This window comes from Scyliorhinus torazame, chromosome 15, assembly GCF_047496885.1.
Source record: "Scyliorhinus torazame isolate Kashiwa2021f chromosome 15, sScyTor2.1, whole genome shotgun sequence".
Taxonomy (NCBI): domain Eukaryota; kingdom Metazoa; phylum Chordata; class Chondrichthyes; order Carcharhiniformes; family Scyliorhinidae; genus Scyliorhinus; species Scyliorhinus torazame.
In genome coordinates, this window is record NC_092721.1 from 91,566,851 (window position 1) to 91,583,266 (window position 16,416).

The window sequence follows — 16,416 nt, forward strand, 5'->3', positions numbered from 1 at the left end:
GAGAACGTACAAACTCCACAGTCACCAGAGGCCGGAATTGAACACGGGTCCCTGGAGCTGCGAGGCAGCAGTGCTAACCATTGTGCCGCCGTTCCATAGTCTCAACAGGCGACAAGCTCTTCACCCTTAGTGAATTTAATGCCAGAGTTGGAAAGGACACAGACCTCTGGGGAGGTGCCAATGGCAAAGACAGAGGGGGGAAATCCAACATCAACGATATGCTGCTCTTGACAAAATGCTTAGAACACGGCCTTGTCATAACCAACACCTTGTTCCATCAGAGAGACATGTACCCGTGGTGGCCACGAGCTGGGTGGCTTTGCACGAAAGGTGGCTTTCTCTTAGAGACTTTGGTTTAAGACATCTTAACCCCCCCAAATGGGCACTAGAAGTCCAAAACAATTCCCAGCTTAATCTCCATCTACTACTCAACCGACCAGGATGCCGGTAAGCCAGTAACCAAGCCGCAAAAACAGCAAAAGTAGGGAGTGGAAAACCTCGACCCATAACAGGGAGCCTGCGAGGCGACCCAGAACCAAGCATGGCCGACCCAACTGATCTGCCAACACCGGCCCAGCCGATGATGGAGAGGCTGATTGAGTTCATCACAACAAAACTCCCGAAGTACAAAGAAGCGGCGAAAGAGGACCTCATGGTGGCAATGAGGTCAAAACACACCTCCCAGCAAGGATTGGGGGGGGGGGGGGGGAAAGAGTAAGAGTACTGATTATCTAAAACAGTCAGACAATCCAACAAAAATAGCTGGTTTTATTTGTGGTACTTTGTCAAAGAATTAGCACATTTGGACACACTGTACAAATTCACAAAATCGCATATTTGATACTAGGTATGATTTCTCAGATTTGCATTATTACACCGGAATTCTAACTAACAGTTGCCAAAATGGAAAAGCTCCCACGTTCAAAACTGGCAACATTGCGTATGAGGTTCAAATTTGAACAGAAGATAACATTTATTGAGCGATTCAGTTGAAGAAACTAATTTTCCAATGTGTATAATAAGTACTTTTAGACAAAATTGTATTAATTAGCCTATAAAATGGATAAATATAAAATGGTGTTTATAGATTCTTACTATATATAAAGCATTAACACACAACTTATAAAAATGAGTAACCATCTAAAATTCTAATTATCTATTACAGGCATCTTCATGGAAAGAAGCTTTAAAACATTAAAAATAAGGTATTCATAATAAAATAGCACTAAAACAACAGACCAAAGATACATTAATTATGTGAATAAGGTTGTGTAGGCTGTTCTTGATGGGTTCATCGATCATGCAGCATCACTGGTCCATTTTTTTTAGCTCTTAACTTTTCCAAAGTTTTCTGGGGGGAAAACAGAAACATAGCTTTCAGTAATGTTCTGAAAGACTACTGCGCCACATATTGGATCTGTATTGAACATGTATATTATGTATTCATTTAGTGTGACTAAAAGATTTGTCTGATTGACAGATGGGAGGTATCGATGTAACCGGATATGTACCTGGACTCATTGAGCATACATAATAAGTAACCAGAAAATGGTGTTTGGTATTATATAACGTAGATCGTTGAGTTTTACAAATGCATTAGGTATACATGTAAGAAAGAAGCATTTTGCCCTTATACTGTTGTGCTAGAAATTTCACAATTTGTTAATTGCATTAAGCATAGCCACAAATAAGTTGTGGTGAGATCAAGGCAGCATTTGACCGACCCTCAAGGAGCTGTCGTAAAACTGGAATCAATGGGATCAGGGGGAAAACTCTCCACTGGTTAGAATCAAACCTAGGTTGTTGGAGGTCTATCGTCATGTCAGGGTATTGGTGCAGGTGCTTCTCAGGGTAATGTCCTAAGTACAATCAGTTTCAGCTTCTTCAATGACATTCCCTTGATTTGTAAGGTCAGAAGTGAGGGCGTTTGCTGATGATTGCATAGTGTTCAGTATCATTCAAAACTTCTATGTTCACATGCAGCAATACCCGAATAACATTCAGGTTTCAGCCAAGTGGCAAGTAACATTTGTGCCGACAAGGGAGAATCTAACCATCTCCCCAGCGCTTGCATTGCTGAGTCCCCCATTATCAATCATCCTGGAGTGGTTACCATTGAGCAGAAAATTAACTGGATCAACCATATAAATACTGCGGCTACAAGAGCAAGTCAGAGGCTGGGAATTCTGCAGAGAGTAACTCATCCCTGGCCTAATAATTGCATTCAGACAGAAAGCAGTCTTGAGTGACCACTTGAGGTGGTGACTTTGGAAGGAATGGCGACATAGCTCCAAGTCAGGATGATCTGCAGATGTTAATCATTGTGAATTAAAAAAACAAAATCTTTCATCAAAAATGTCTCTATTTTCTCACCAACTGTTTTCTTGGATTTTCCCATGTCAGACACCATCCTTGGTTGATAGAAAGGGAGTATGAGTGTTTTGCTACCAGACCTCTGCTCATCATGATGTATAAATGGCTATTACTAAACATGATAATAATATGAAGTGAAATTCCATCTAATTTTTCACGCGAGTATCAACTACTTAAATTGGTCACATCTCCATCTGAAACGCAACTGCTGCTTTTTTAATGGACGGATGTCAGGAACTCACAAAGTTATTGGGGCACGCTAGTTCATCCTGGCTCCACAAGAATGTCAAAGAAGAAAAAAATATACTTTTCAATTGACCACCACCAGGTCACTCAGTGGTAACTCATTTCACCAAAGGGCCCTTCAATAACTGTCAGCCCCTGATTTACGTAGGATACCGAAAGAAAGGGCCCCATAAATTTAGCAATGGAACAAATACCTACGCTGATTGAGCTATCAACTTGGTAGATGTTGATCCTGGATAGCGGATTAAGTGCAAACTAATTTCTAATCCATGCAGATACTCCATTACCGCTCTGTTGTTTTCCATTATTAGAAGTACCATTCACCTATAATAAGTACTATAGTTGTCCAAATGAATGACATTATTATGCCATATACAACAGATCAGTCTGTGTTAATAATACAGAAGAAAATATTAAATCAGCTACCGAGAGAAAAATTGAACCTCTACTTGGCAAAAGCAATTACTCAAAGAAAAGCATATCAACCTTGTCACTGATCATTAGTAACTAAGAAATGAGAGGCTTGGAAAGCAAGGAAGTGGCAGGTGGATTATCCTTCTGAAAATTTATTAGGATTCCTCAAGTTATTTCTCAGAAATGGAGGGATATAGACTGAGCACTTACCTTTTGGAATTCTTTTACTTTCTCACGATTTCTGGCACACACAATTTGACTGGTCACTTTCTTTTTCCTGTTTTTCACCTCATCTAGCTGGCTGTAGAGACTGCAAAGTATGAATAATATGCCAATGCAAGGGAATTAGGACAGAGCAGACCGAGAGACATTTATTAAAATTAGGCACCAACTAGATTAGAAAAAGGGAGTAGAAATTTGATGGATCAATGAGCAGCTGAAGCTAACTGCTTGCAATTCCTGCGGCACAGGGGAACTTCAGGATACTTCATGTACCTTGGATATGACCATGTGTGCAGGTAATAATAATAAAGCTATTGTCACAAGTAGGCTTCGATGAAGTTACTGTGAAAAACCCCTAGTTGTCACATTCCGACGCCTGTTCGGGGAGGCCGGTACGGGAATTGAACCCGCGCTGCTGGCATTGTTCTGCATTGCAAGCCAGCTATTTAGCCCACTGTGCTAAACCAGCCCCTGACTGGTTTGTGTCTCCAAGCTTGAAGGGCAGCTGGTGTCACTGCAGAGCATCAGGGAGGATGAGTGTTTCTGGATTCCTGGACATTCCAGGGGTGGTTACCCCATATACAATGAGAGTTCAAGATTAGAGATGGTTGGCCATCTGGAAGTAAAGGTAGAGGCCAGAAGTGCAGGAACCTTCAGGATGTGTGCCCCTTTCAAACTGGTACTCAGCAAAAAGACTGCTGAAAATGACAATACTTTGAAGTCCAGTCCAGACCATAGCACCAGTGGACAAGGAAGTACAAAAGGGGCAGAGCAAAAACATTTAATGCAGTCCTGATAGCAAGTTTTGATAGTTAGGGGAACAAGCTTCTGTAACCATTATTGTGAATTGTGCATGGTGTGTTGGCTCCCTGGTGCCATGCTAAAAGGACAACACAGTGAAAAATATTCTGCGGGGAATGGGAGTGAGCCAGAAGAACATTAAGAGAGCAGGTATTGAGATCCAACAGTCAAGACTTCTGGCAGCTGGGAGAAAGTTAAATAGTATGACCTCAAAGATAATAATCTCCAGATTACTCCCAATGCCATGTGCTTTTGAGGCGAAGAAATAGGCAGATAGGGAGAATCAATGTCTGGCTTGGGGCATGGTGCTGGACATGGAGAAACCTATTCAAAAGGAACAGGTTACACCCTCAACAAAACTGGAACCAATGTGCTCAAGGCAATGTTCAAAGGAGATTCAACACACAAGTAGAAAATAGGGAAAAGGCATAAAGTCAGAGTTCTGGAAAGTACTAGAGAAGGAACTAATGCCATATTAGATGGGAACAAACTAAGAAGGAATACTAACATAGGTTTACAACGTATGTAAATGGACAAAGTGTGGTGAATAAGATTGGTGAGCTATAAACACAACTAGCCGTGTGGAAATATAATATAGTGGCAGTAAAAGAAACGTGGCTCAAAGATAATGAGTGGAAGCTTAGTATTCAAAGATATTAAGTTTTCAAAAACGATCATGGAAAAGGAGGTGGGATAGCAGCACTGATTAGGGATCACTGCAGTATTACAGGAAGAGGATGTGCTGGAGTGTGCAAAGAAAGAATCCATTTGGTTTCGAGTTCAGAAGCTAAAAAGGGATAGACATGAATGGAATACTCTGTGGGCGGCACAATGGTGCAGTGGTTAGCACCGCTGCCTCGAGGGTTCAATCCCGGCCCCGGGTCACTGTCCGTGTGGAGTTTGCACATTATCCCCGTGTCTGCATGGGTCTCACCCCCACAACCCAAAAGATATGCAGGATAATTGTATGGCCATGCTAAATTGCCCCTTAATTGGATAAAAGGAATTAGGTACTCTAAATTTAAAACAAAATGATTGGCATATTCTATAGCTTTCCAAATAGTTAGAGGAGCAAATCTACAGGAAAATATTATGAGATATGCAAGAACTATAGTATAGAGCTGTGATGTTAGAATTCCTTTTGGAACAAAGGAGATTGGGAGGGGCTTTGGTAGAGGTATACAAGTTTGGCAAGTTTAGATAAAAGTATACAAAAGAAAAGCTGTTCCCATTAGCTGATCACACTAGGACTAAATGACACAGATCTAAGTTTTGCTCAAGAAATGTGGAGGGGGGTGGTGGCGATTATATGACGACGAGTTTCTTACCCAGTGGGAGGTAAAGACCTGGAGCTCACTGCACCTATGTGGATGGTCAAAGTAGAAACAAAGAATGGTTTCAAAAGGACATTGGATGGGCACTGGAGTTGAAATAAACCTGCGCTGTACAAGGAGCAAACAGGAGAATGGGACTGATTAGATTGTTCTGCACTGCTGGCATGGACTTGATGGGTCGAATGGTTTTCTGTGCTGTGACAAGGAGACTGACAATCCAAATACATTTAAACTGAATTCATGAAACTAGTTGAGCAACTAGAGATCGGTTAGTACCTTTTTGCAAACAGTAGTATAAATATGGAAGGTACTAAGGTGCAAGGCTAGATTTTGTTTGTACTTGTAATTAAGACCAGCAAAACCTGAAATGTTATTGGCATTTTTAACCTGGTTACAGAGGTCAGGAACAACTTTCTCATTTTCATCTCATTCAAGCACAAACGCCAAGGAGTTAAACTTGGGATTTTCAGAAAATCTAATTAAGTCTGCCTACATTTATTCCTTTATATAAAAGGTATTGAAGGTACTGAACAAACGGCTCATTCATTGAAAGGAATTTCAACCTGCAAAACAGGTGGGTTTGGATTAGGTTCAAAGTAAAAGCATAAAAATTGGCAGCTTGAGTTTTAGAGGCAGGAAAGATGCAGCGGGGAAGGTAGTGAGGCCACGGTTGAAGTTAAAAAAGAGAAGAGAACAGTTTTAAACCTATCAGCAAAAGATACTCAGCTATCTGGGAGCTAAATATCCTGAAGTCACTGAGTTAATAAATTCTTTGCAAATAAGTTCAGTGTTACTGTATGGGGAAAAAACGTACTAGATGCTGCTGTAATGAAAACTGTTACTTGGATAGTTTACTGAACAGTTATATTTTATAAAAAGATTTACATTTATATATTATCACATCTCAAAGTGTTTCACAAACTTAATGACTTGAGGTGCAGTGACAGTATCAGAGATAAACATGCAACTATTTTGCATATACTAAGATACCAAACAGCAATGAACAACTTCTATTTTGGTAATGCTTTCTATGATCGCAGGATATTGCAAAGTGCTTCACAGTGAATGAAATACTTTGAAAGTGTAGTCACTTATTTTTTCTTTAAATTTAGAGTGCCCAATTCATTTTTTTCCCAAGTAACGGGCAATTTAACATGGCCAATCCACCTACCCAGCACATTTTTGGGTTGTGGGGGTGAGTCCCACTCAGTCAGGGAGAATGTGCAAACTCCACACGGACAATGAAGGTCTGGGATCGACTTTGGTTCCTTGGCGCCTTAGAACATAGAACATAGAACAATACAGCGCAGTACAGGCCCTTCGGCCCACGATGTTGCACCGAAACAAAAGCCATCTAACCTACACTATGCCATTATCATCCATATGCTTATCCAATAAACTTTTAAATGCCCTCAATGTTGGCGAGTTCACTACTGTAGCAGGTAGGGCATTCCACGGCCTCACTACTTTGCGTAAAGAACCTACCTCTGACCTCTGTCCTATATCTATTACCCCTCAGTTTAAAGTTATGTCCCCTCGTGCCAGCCATATCCATCCGCGGGAGAAGGCTCTCACTGTCCACCCTATCCAACCCCCTGATCATTTTGTATGCCTCTATTAAGTCTCCTCTTAACCTTCTTCTCTCCAACGAAAACAACCTCAAGTCCATCAGCCTTTCCTCATAAGATTTTCCCTCCATACCAGGCAACATCCTGGTAAATCTCCTCTGCACCCGCTCCAAAGCCTCCACGTCCTTCCTATAATGCGGTGACCAGAACTATACGCAATACTCCAAATGCGGCCGTACCAGAGTTCTGTACAGCTGCAACATGACCTCCCGACTCCGGAACTCAATCCCTCTACCAATAAAGGCCAACACTCCATAGGCCTTCTTCACAACCCTATCAACCTGGGTGGCAACTTTCAGGGATCTATGTACATGGACACCTAGATCCCTCTGCTCATCCACACTTTCAAGAACTTTACCATTAGCCAAATATTCCGCATTCCTGTTATTCCTTGAGGCAGCAGTGCCAACCACTGCGTCACAGTGCCGCCCCATGTAGTCACTGTTGTAATGAAGGAAATGTAATGTGATAAATATTCAATTCAGGAGTCTAGGACTAGGCAGGATAATCTAAAAATTAGTACCAAATTTTTCAGGAGTGAAATTCAGAAACAAGGGGCTGGATTCTCCGATTTTGAGACTTAGTGCCGACGCCAGCGTGGGAACAGTGGCGTTTTACGACAGAAAACCCTGCGCAACAGCTGCACCGATTCAACTACTTTAAATGGGCTAGCAGCATCGCCATGCGGAATACAATCAACTATGTGCAAAATGGTGCCATATTTGCCGGGCTGCACATGAGGCTCACACGCTGCAGCTGAACCTCAACGATCCATCTTCCCACACACACCGTCCCAGCTAACAAAATGGCTGGAAGGAGAGCCAGGGTTCAGGGACGCTGAGCTGGACACCCTCATGGACTCTGTGGAGGAGAGACTGATGACCCTGTACCCCGGTCCGGGAGGAAGACCCTCCAGGCTCAGTGCCTGGGCGCAGGTGGTCAGCGGCATGCAGTGCAGGAAGAAATTCCACGACCTCGTCAGGCGGCCAGGGTGAGTAGGCAGCGCGGTGCCCCTGGCACTAACCCTGCGCTCACCCACCCGCCCCAGGGACAGCCGAACTCCTACTCCGCCCCACATGCCAGCCACCACGGCCAGGTGCCCTGGCCACTGAGGCCACTATCTTTCCAACCCCTGGGCTGCTTGCGTCGGAATGTCTAACGGTTGTGCTGTTTGTCCCTCCCCCCCCCCACCCAGAAGGCTGTCCGAAACCGCCATGCGCTGGAGTAGACCAGAGGGAGACCACCAGAACTGCGGCATCTCGCCATCACCGAGCAGAGGGCACTGGACGTGGTCAGCAGCCCGGAGGAAAGGGAGGTCGCCGAGGCGTAGCTTGGCGGCGGGCGAGAAAGTGTGACTCTGCTTAGTTGCAGGTCCCCATTACACATGTGCCCCCCCCCCCAACCCACCCACCCAACCTGCAGAGACCCAGGGACCACAAGAGGGGATGACAGCGGGCATCCAGCACCTGCAGGCACAGTTGGAGGAGTCCATTTGCATGCAGGAGCAGGAGATGGTGCCGGTCATGCGTGCCACCCAGCGGCACCACACAGGTGGCGTCCAGTGAGGCATTGGGGGCAATGGCTTCGACTATGGATTAGCATATCCGCGTGTCCAAGGCCTGGGAAATTCTGAGCAGGCGGTGGCGGAGGCCCAGGACAGGGCTGCCCTCTCACAGGCTGCCATGTGCCAGAGCCACCTGGACATTGCAGCGGCGCTCCACAGCATGGCCCAGTAACAGCTGGCCATGGCTGAGAACATCAGCGGCATTGCCCAGTCGCTGGCCAGCAGGGCACACCCACTGGGCGGGGTGGTCCTGTCCCAGAGGGAAGGGGGCCAGACCAGAGGGAGGTGGCCCAGTCACTGGCCGATGTAGCACAGACCCACAGGGTGGTGGCACAGTCGCAATGTGATGCGGCGTAGTCCCAGACGGAGATGGTCCACCCTCTGTGCTCCATGGCCGTGAGCGTGCAGACCCTGGTCGAGACCAGAGCCGGCCTCCAGGACCGGCAGCGCCAGGTGGTGGGGGGTCCTCAGGATGGCTGCGCTCGCACTCCAATCCAATGGAGTAGCCCGGGGACCATCGGGCACCCAGAGGGAGGGGGAGCCGATGGGGACCATGCCGGTGACTCCCGCGGGGGAGGTATTGGACCACCAAAGCACCTCGGACTCACCTCACACACCCCCACCCCCCCCCCCCCCCGGCCGCCTGTCACTGGTGCATCTGTTGGGCAGCGGGCAGAACATGGTGGCACCACGCCACCCAGGACACCCGAGCAGCGGCCAGGCACATCTAGACTGGGTTGCCCAGGAGACGTGTGCCAACGGGGCATCTTGTCACAGGGCAGGAATCACAGCAGGCATCTTCCACTCCTGCTGTACCATCTGGGGCACCACCTAGGCGCAGTGTTAGGGCCTGCAAGGCCAGAACATTAGACACCAGTTAGGTTGGCACAGGTGCAGGTCACAGTTCCATCATCGGGGTTATGGCACAGACGGTGTATATTTCTTCACAATAAACACCTGCTAACACCGTTAAATCCTGCCTCGGTGCTGTGTGTGATGGGTGTGGGCTAGTCCGGGCACGCTGGGGGAGAGTGGGAGCGGGGGACCATTGCAGGCCCTGTGGAAGGACCGTGCTCTCCACCCCCCAACCGACCGCCCCCAGCACCCCCAGCCCAGGGATTTGACGGGACCATGTGATGGTCTGGCCAGCTCGCATGCGGATATCACCCAGGTGGAAGGCGCTACTGTGGGCATGAATCAGACGTCGACATACGATGCGGAGCACCAGAGCTCATCGCAGAGCGGGTTGGCATAATCCTCCGTCCCATGGACCAGACCCGCTGTCACTGCCAACCCAGGGCCCCCAGCTCATAGCGTTGCAGGTATGTATAACGGAGAGGTGTGCAAACGGGCAGTGTGGGAAGTGAGGGGGTCTGGGTCTGGGACGTGGTGCCCGTGGCCTGGCCAGCACCCCCCCCCCCCCCCAAGTTGGTGAACCTGGAGGCAATCAGAACATCCCATGCACGTTGGCCCTGGCGATGACATCGTGCATCATCCTGTGCCTGCCCAGGCGCCATGTCCTGCATCGTCGCCCCCTGCCCCGCATCCTCCTCGACGGACGAGGCCTGCCCTTCCTCCTCATTCAGCACATCGCCCCTGGGCTGCGCGATGTTGTGGGGATGCAGCAGGCGACCATGATGCAGGCGACCCTCTCAGCATCATACTGGAGGACCCCTACAGAGCGGTCCAGGCACCTGAAGCACATCTTCAGGATGCCAAAGCACTTCTCGATCACACTCCTGGTTGCTGCATGGGTTTGTTATAGCGGGTCTCCGCGTCGGTCTGTGGCCTCCAGATAGGTGTCATCAGCCACGGCTGTACCGGGTACCCAGCCGGGGGGCTTGATCATGTCAGGAATCACTGAGTGCGCCAGGCTAAAGGAGCCACGTACACTGCCCGGGTATCGGGCGCAGAGGTGCACGATGCGCAGCTGATGGTCACAGACCAGCTGGATGTTCATCAAGTGGTACCCCTTTCGGCTAGTATAGAGCAGCACGTTATCCACAGGTGACCGTAGGGTGACATACATGCTGTCTATCACCCCCTGGACCCGGGGCATCCCGGCGAGTCCCGCTGCCCGGGCACCTTGGTGGGCTCGGTCCACATGGTACTGGATGTATTGAGGCGTCTGGGCATAGGAGGCTTCCTGATGCACCTGTGCGCCAAGGGCTGTGTGATCCCGGACAATCCCCACTGGGCGACTGGAAGGACCCCGTCGCATAGAGGTTCAGGGCGACCATCAGCTTGATGGTCACCGCGGTGGAGCTGGTGTCCTTCCCCCATACCCCCACAGTGCCAGGTGTGCCATCATCTGGCAGATGCATCGCACGGTCTCTACGCTCAACCGGTGTCTCCGACAGTGGAGGCCATTCAGCCCATCGAGTCTGCACCGGCCCTTGGAAAGAGCACTCCACTTAAGTCCCACACCTCCGCCCCATCCCCCTTTAACCCATTAACCCCACCAAACCTTTTTGGACACTAAGGGCAATTTATCATGGCCAAGCCACCTAAGCTGCACATCTTTGGACTGTGGGAGGAAACCGGAGCACCCGGAGGAAACCCATGCGCTCACGGGGAGAACGTGCAGACTCCTCTGACAGTGACCCAAGCCGGGAATCGAACCTGGGACCCTGGATCTGTGAAGCAACTGTGCTAACCACTATGCTACTGGTCTGCACGCGGTAGCACATTAATAAACTTGGGCCTTTGAATGACAGGTGGTGCTGGTACACATGAGGCCTCATGGGGCACCTCCTTCTCTACTACTCTCCTTTAAAGTGCTCCTTAAAATCTACCTCTGACCAACATTTGCCATATGGCCTCCTCTGGGTTAGTTTCAAATTTTGCGAAGTCTGTTGGGGTATTTTACTACATTAAAGATGCTATTGCAATGCAATTTGTTGTTGATATGCAACATAAATTACACATTGAAATAACACCTAATCACCTTTCAGATTTGGATTTTGGCTATTCTTTTTTAAAATAAATTTAGAGTACTCAATTATTGCCCCCCTAATTAAGGGGCAATTTAGCATGGCCAATCCACCTATCCTGCACTTCTTTGGGTTGTGGGGGTGAGACCCACGCAGACATGGGGAGAATGTGCAAACTCCACACAGTGACCTGGGGCCAGAATTGAACTTGGGTGCTTTTGGTTATTCAGTTATAGTTTAGATTTCTGTATGTGGCAAAACTTCAATATGTCATCTGTACTAAGATGATGAAAATAACAATGTTGCACAGCAAAGTATGCACTAACGCCAACTGTGACCAAGTTTGCTATTATTTCTAAACAAATCACACCTATAACCTAAGGGAGTTTAATATGATTCAACAACCATTTCTATCATACCGGAGTGTTCGTTGCCGCATCTCTATTTCTACATCCCGTCTATCTTCAGGAGTAGAGACTCTCACTTCCCCCACCATCTTCAATTGGGCTGCTAGTGATGATGATGCTGGTTAGTACAGAAAAATGAATGGAATTAGGTCTGTATGTCAAATAATTTGAGCAAATAATGAAAAATATATGGGACAATTCTTACCAAACAAAGTCTGTTCTTGTTTTAAAGGTATTGGTTTCTTGCAATGTTCAACAGACTGCACTACTCCAGATCTTTCCTTTCTTTTCATGTCCTCCAGTCGTTTTGCAGAATTTGCAAGAAATTTATGTTTTTTCTTTAGAACTGCTTCAATCCGAACCTTGGGTGATCCAAACTCAAATATCATAACTGGAAAGCAGAAGAAACATTTATGAATGATAATCGCTCTATCCTGAAACAAGAACCAGGTTGTTGTGAGGTATTGTAACAGAGGAATCAACCCACTTTAAATAAATAGCTATTAAAGCAGTGGACGAAAATGGGAATTTCATGTGAAAATGTGCACCACATTAGCACAAGTTTAGACAATTTATTTTCAAGTTAATTTTGCATTGTAATTTCAAGGACCATATACGATTGCACAGATTATTTCCATGGCTCTGCTGTTGCTTCTTCTAACATTCAACTATCCTCACCCTGTCTCTATTTTATGAAGGCTACAATAGCAAATGCGCTTTAGAACTCATCTTTCATTCCTCAGCACAAAATATGAAACACGTTCTCCCATCACAAGTGCTGCCTGAGTACCTACAGTATTTTTGTTTTATTTCAGATTTCCAGCATCCATGTTATTTTACTTGTGTATTTGTTTGTGAAAACATTTTTATTGAGTTTCACATTTTGTATCCAACAATTTACAAAACAACACTAAACCAATACATATTCACAACAGAGGAGCAACCCGACAACCACTGTGTCCGTGCCGCCGCCGCCACCCCCCCCCCCCCCCCCAACGCTTTAACAGGCGTACGTTTCTTCTGTATTTAACATTTTCCAACATGGCCAAAACACATTTACACATTGGGCAGCACGGTAGCATAGTGGTTAGCATAATTGCTTCACAGCTCCAGGGTCCCAGGTTCGATTCCGGCTTGGGTCACTGTCTGTGCGGAGTCTGCACATCCTCCCCGTGTGTGCGTGGGTTTCCTCCGGGTGCTCCGGTTTCCTCCCACAGTCCAAAGATGTGCCGGTTAGGTGGATTGGCTATGATAAATTGCCCTTAGTGTCCAAAATTGCCCTTAGTGTTGGGTGGGGTTACTGGGTTATGGGTTTCCAAGAGCCGGTGCAGACTCGATGGGCCAAATGGCCTCCTTCTGCACTGTAAATTCTATAAATTCTATAAGACACTAATGTACAGGTTGGTTTGGGCCTTAGCCTGCCTACGAGCCGATATTCTGTGGCCAGTCCCATGTCTCTCCCCCCCCCCCTACTTTATTGGTAGCTGACTACGAACAGGTCTTGAAACAAGTTGTGAATGGCTTCCACGTCCTGTGCAATCCTTCTTCCGACCCACGGATGGTGAATTTAATTTTCTGCAGCCTGAGAAATTCTGACAAGTCGGACAGTCAGTCTGCAGCCTTTGGTGGTGCTGCCGATCGCCAGGGGTGAGCATACCTCCTCCAACAGTCCCCCATACTCCTCCAACAGTCCCCCATACATGTCAGCACAGTTCCCCCTGCCCAGAGGGCACCCACGTCCAGCAGTCTTTCTACTAGTGTGTCCTGGTATCTGGGGGAATGTCATTGATTCTTGGTGGAGGAGATTTTTGACCTGAATATACCTCAGGTCGTTTCCTCTCAGGAGCTGGAACTTCTCAATGAGTTCCCCCAGGGTCGCTATTCTACCATCCGTGTACACACACAAATGGCACGATTAACCTGCGTTGAAAAAGGCCTCGGGATCTGAACAGGAAGAGGTACCTGGGCAGCATGTTCATTTTGATCGTCTGCACTCTCCCTGCCAGGGGGAGTGGGAGTGAGCCCCACCTCTGCAGGTCCTTTCGACTTCCCCACCAGACTCGTCAGGTTCCATTTGTGGATCAGTGTCCGATCGTGGGCTATTTGGATCGCAGGTAGCAGAATTTAGCCAGGGCCCGTTTGAATGGCAGTCCTCCATCTCTGTCCCTTGCCCCTGCAGTTCACAGGGAAGACCTCCCTCTTGCTCAGGTTAATCTTGTAACCCGATAAGGCTCCGAACTCCTTTAGGGGTATCATTGCCCCATCAATGCTGACCTTGGGGTTCAAGATGTAGAGGAGCAGGTCATACAGGAAAACTCTGTGCTCTCCCTTTGGATAACTCTCCACCTCTTCATCGCTCTGAGGGCCATCGCCAGTGGCACCATTGCCAGGGCAAACAGTAGTGGGCCTGCCTCGTTCCTCTGTACAGCCACAAGTATCTAGAGCTGATGGTGTTTGGCCGTATGCTCGCCATGGGAGCACTGCACAGTAGTTTCACCCAGGTGGTGAACCCTGGCCCGAACCCAAACCATTCAGTACCTCTGGAAGGTACTTCAATTCGACTCTGTCCAAAGGCAGTTTCTGCGTCCAGGGAGATAATCACTTCTGGTGTTCTCTCCCCGGATGGGGTCACTATCACATTCAGTAGGCGCCTAATGTTCACCGTTAGCTGCCTGTCCTTGACAAAGCATGTCTGGTCTTCCGTGACTACCTCTGGCATGCAGCTCGCCAGCTGCCTCGCCAGGATCTTTACGTCAGCGTTTAGGAGTGAAAAGGGTCTGTCGGACCCACACCATCGGGTCTTTGTCTTTTTTGGGTATCAGCGGTATTGAGGCTCGAGGCAGCACTGGTGACAGGATACCCCTTACTAGTGAGTCTGCGAACATCTCCTGCAGGTGCCGGGCCAGTGAGGGTGCAAATGTTTTGTAGCGGTCCGCCGGGAATCCACCCGACCCCGGCGCCTTCCCCACCTGCATAGAGTTGATGCACTCCATGACTTCCCTCAGTTCTAATGGTGCTTCCAGGCCCCGTCTCTTATCTTCCCCACGACTGGCATGTCCATTCTGTCGAGGAACTGCTTCATCTGAGAGTCTATTTTCATGTTGATTTAAAGTAATCAGAGTAATTAATTGAGTTGTAGAGGAAGAAACTCTCACTGCATTTTTCAGCCAGCACAGAGATGATGGGCAGAGTGGCCTCCTCTTTGTCATAAATCTTTCCAAGTTTCTAATAAAACATTCAGTTTTTCCCACATAATTCACCAGACTGAAGAGTTTATTACTACCTATGACCATTAATAGGCAGGAAGCAAACAATTTCTCTAAAATCATTTACTACCAGTTGAAAGAAAAATGCAGTGTAGAAGGAACAATACAATTAATGAATTGTACAAACTAAACATTGTGTCGGTGTTTTCCACATTAGCATTCTGAAGTTATTTTTCATACCTGTTGGAAATTTTTGAGGTGAAGATTCTTTGTAATTTAGTTTGTGATTTGCAACCGTTAAGGTGTGCAATGTGGAAATTGTGTGATCTGTGGTATCAAGCTTTGGTTGCAATCCACTTGCCTACGTAAAAAGATAGAATACTTATTATTCTACATGACTTGCAAAGCCAAAAATATTAGGGAACAAACAAATTCTAAAGTTCTAACTCATAACTTACAGGAGTGGAATGGAATACTCTCCATCTGCCTGAGTGAGTGCAGCTCCAACAACACTCAAGAAGCTTGACACCATCCAGGACAAAGCAGGCCGCTTGATTGCTCCCCCTTCCAAATTCAAACCCTCCACCATTGACAAACAGTGGCAGCTGTGTACACCATCTACAACGTGCAAGGTTCCTCAGACAGCACCTTCCAAACCCATGACCACTACCATCGAGAAGGACAAGAGCAGCAGATACCGGAAACCCCACCACCTGGAGGTTCCCCTCCAAGTCATTCACCACCCTGACTTGGAAATATATTGCTGATCGTCACTGTCACTGGGGCAACATCCTGGAACGTCCTGCCTAACAGCACAGTGGGCTTACCTACACCTCAAGGACTGCAGCGATTCAAGAAGGCAACTCACCATCACCTTTTGAAGGGCAACTAGGGATGGGCAATAAATGCTGGCCTAACCAGCGACGCCCATATCCCGTGAATGAATTGAACAAACACCTCAGTTAAAACACCACAGTTCAAATGGATTCTCTAACACTTAAGGGCCAATGGTGGTGCAGTGGTAATGTCAATGGACGAGCAACCCAGAGCCCAGGCTAACCCTTGTGAAGTTACAATCCCACTTTACAAGCACAAGTTAAAATCCCACCATGGCAGCTGATGGAATTAAACTGAAATTACTAAAAACATCTGGAATATAAAGTTAGTCTCTATAATGGTTATCATGAAATTATCATTGATTGTCTTATAAAAACCCACCTGGTCTGGCATATGCGAGACTCCAGCAATGTGGCTAACTCGCAACTGCCATTTGAAATGGACCAACAAA

General features: G+C 47.1%; 1 protein-coding gene across 8 annotated transcripts in view; it reads right to left on the minus strand.

Moving 5' to 3' along the window:
* Positions 1–743: 743 nt before the first annotated feature.
* cep295 (centrosomal protein 295) overlaps positions 744–16,416 on the minus strand; it is a 142,690-nt gene continuing 127,017 nt past the window's right edge. For 6 of the 8 annotated variants that reach the window (XM_072476437.1, XM_072476436.1, XM_072476438.1 and 3 more), the window contains 5 exons: positions 15,369–15,489; positions 12,128–12,313; positions 11,935–12,040; positions 3,244–3,343; positions 744–1,351 (listed from right to left, as the gene is read on the minus strand). In XM_072476437.1, the coding sequence (XP_072332538.1) occupies positions 1,292–1,351; positions 3,244–3,343; positions 11,935–12,040; positions 12,128–12,313; positions 15,369–15,489 (573 nt within the window). In that variant the 3' untranslated portion in view covers positions 744–1,291. The remainder of the gene's footprint in view (positions 1,352–3,243; positions 3,344–11,934; positions 12,041–12,127; positions 12,314–15,368; positions 15,490–16,416) is intronic. The other 2 variants (XM_072476435.1, XR_011935156.1) reach the window with 2 other exon arrangements.